General features: G+C 43.8%; 1 protein-coding gene across 1 annotated transcript; it reads right to left on the bottom strand.

Moving 5' to 3' along the window:
* Positions 1–371: 371 nt before the first annotated feature.
* On the bottom strand, positions 372–911 carry LOC124712217 (DNA translocase FtsK-like). The gene has a single exon (XM_047242512.1). It carries the CDS (start codon positions 909–911, stop codon positions 372–374), a length of 540 nt encoding a protein of 179 aa, XP_047098468.1.
* Between the last annotated feature and the right edge of the window lie 691 nt (positions 912–1,602).

Below are 1,602 nucleotides of genomic sequence, written 5' to 3'. Positions count from 1 at the left end.
CTACAAGTCCTATCGTTTATACAGCCACCACGTCAGTTTTCAGAAACACCAAAGTATTATACTCCACATTAAATGCAGAAGTCAATGTGTACAGAATCTTTTACATATACTTCTTTTGAATGATTCACAATACTGCAGGTTGGAAAGGCTTCCATTGCAAATGTCACATGAAAACAGAGCCCACGAGGCTCAGTGGTCCACCACGTTAACTCTATGTTTATGGAACTGCAGCAAAACAACAAATTCCTTCAAATTTTGTTAATTCACATTTTCATCTACCACTGCACCAGAAGTGTCACCATCTCGTGCAACACGCACTCTGGGATCAGTTCGACGGTACTTGTTGCGTAGGCCGAGCCTGAAGAAGCGTGCTATTTTCCGAGGCCAAACTTCATGAAGATGAGCTCCTTGCCCTTGGAGATGATGTCGTCTGCGCCGCCTGTCATCTCGCTGAATTTCTGCATGAGATTTGGCGCTTCCGGGAACTTGGATCCCGACACGGGTGCGGTGGGTGACTCCTTGTTGTTGGGGATGACGAAGTCCGGAACGACGCTGGGCACGCCCTTCAGTGGTCGGCTGCTGGCCTGGGGTGGTTGTTGCTGTGCCTGCTGGCCCCCATCTTGCTGCTGTGGGCCCGACACTCCCTGTCCTTGTGCTGGACCCTGAGGCTGCTGCTGCGGTGGCTGCTGCGACAGCGGCTGCAAAGCCTGTTGGTGCTGCTGCTGTTGGTGTTGTGGCTGCTGACGGTGGTGGTCCTCTTGCCCGCGCTGTGGCCGCTGCGGTGACTGGTGGTGCCCCTCCTCTGGGGGGCCGCGCGGGCCCCAGTCTCCGCCCCCCCTACCACCTCTCCGACCGTGGGGTGGTAGTGGGCCGCCTCTCGACCTCTGACCCTGCTGTGGTAAAGTATCCATTTACTGTACAGTATGTTTATTTTGAAATATATTTCCACCTGAACAGCTTCTTTGCTTCTCTTTTTTCATATCATTTCAGAAGAAATTAGTGGAAATTTAACTCATGTACTATGAACAATCTAATCAGTTTTATTTTACCAAAGTTTTGCTCCTATTCTCAGTAAAAATAATGTTGAGTTAAATACATAATAACAACCTTCCAATCATTGTGTACTTCACAGAATACAAATGCAGTCCTGGACATCTAATCATTTGCTACAACATTTAAATTAATTGTCTTATAGCACACTTTTTGAATAGAATTGCTGGTTTCAGATATGCAGTAACCATCTTCGCACTCTACAATAAAACTAAAAGAAAGTACTTTACTAGCTACTGCATTATAAAATTAAAAACAAATGACAGGAGTTATAGAAAAAAAACACAGTATATCTCTCATTTTGCTGCACAGTTACGAGTCATTACATGAAAAATAACACGAGTCAGAATTGTCATGCGTGCTTCAATGAGTTACACATTGGATGCAAAGTGGACTTAGAGGTCACTGATGCATGCCTACTGTACAAATAACTATACAAAGTAATTAAAAATAAATTCATTTAAAAGTACAGTTCTTAAATTATTCTCAGTTATATATAAGAAACCAAGCTTTTTTAAAAAAATGTTCATACAAAAAATGTATTGGTTGTCT

This window comes from Schistocerca piceifrons, chromosome 8 (assembly GCF_021461385.2).
Source record: "Schistocerca piceifrons isolate TAMUIC-IGC-003096 chromosome 8, iqSchPice1.1, whole genome shotgun sequence".
Taxonomy (NCBI): domain Eukaryota; kingdom Metazoa; phylum Arthropoda; class Insecta; order Orthoptera; family Acrididae; genus Schistocerca; species Schistocerca piceifrons.
The sequence above is the reverse complement of the archived record's forward strand: the minus strand, read 5'-3'. Positions and strand labels throughout refer to the sequence as shown.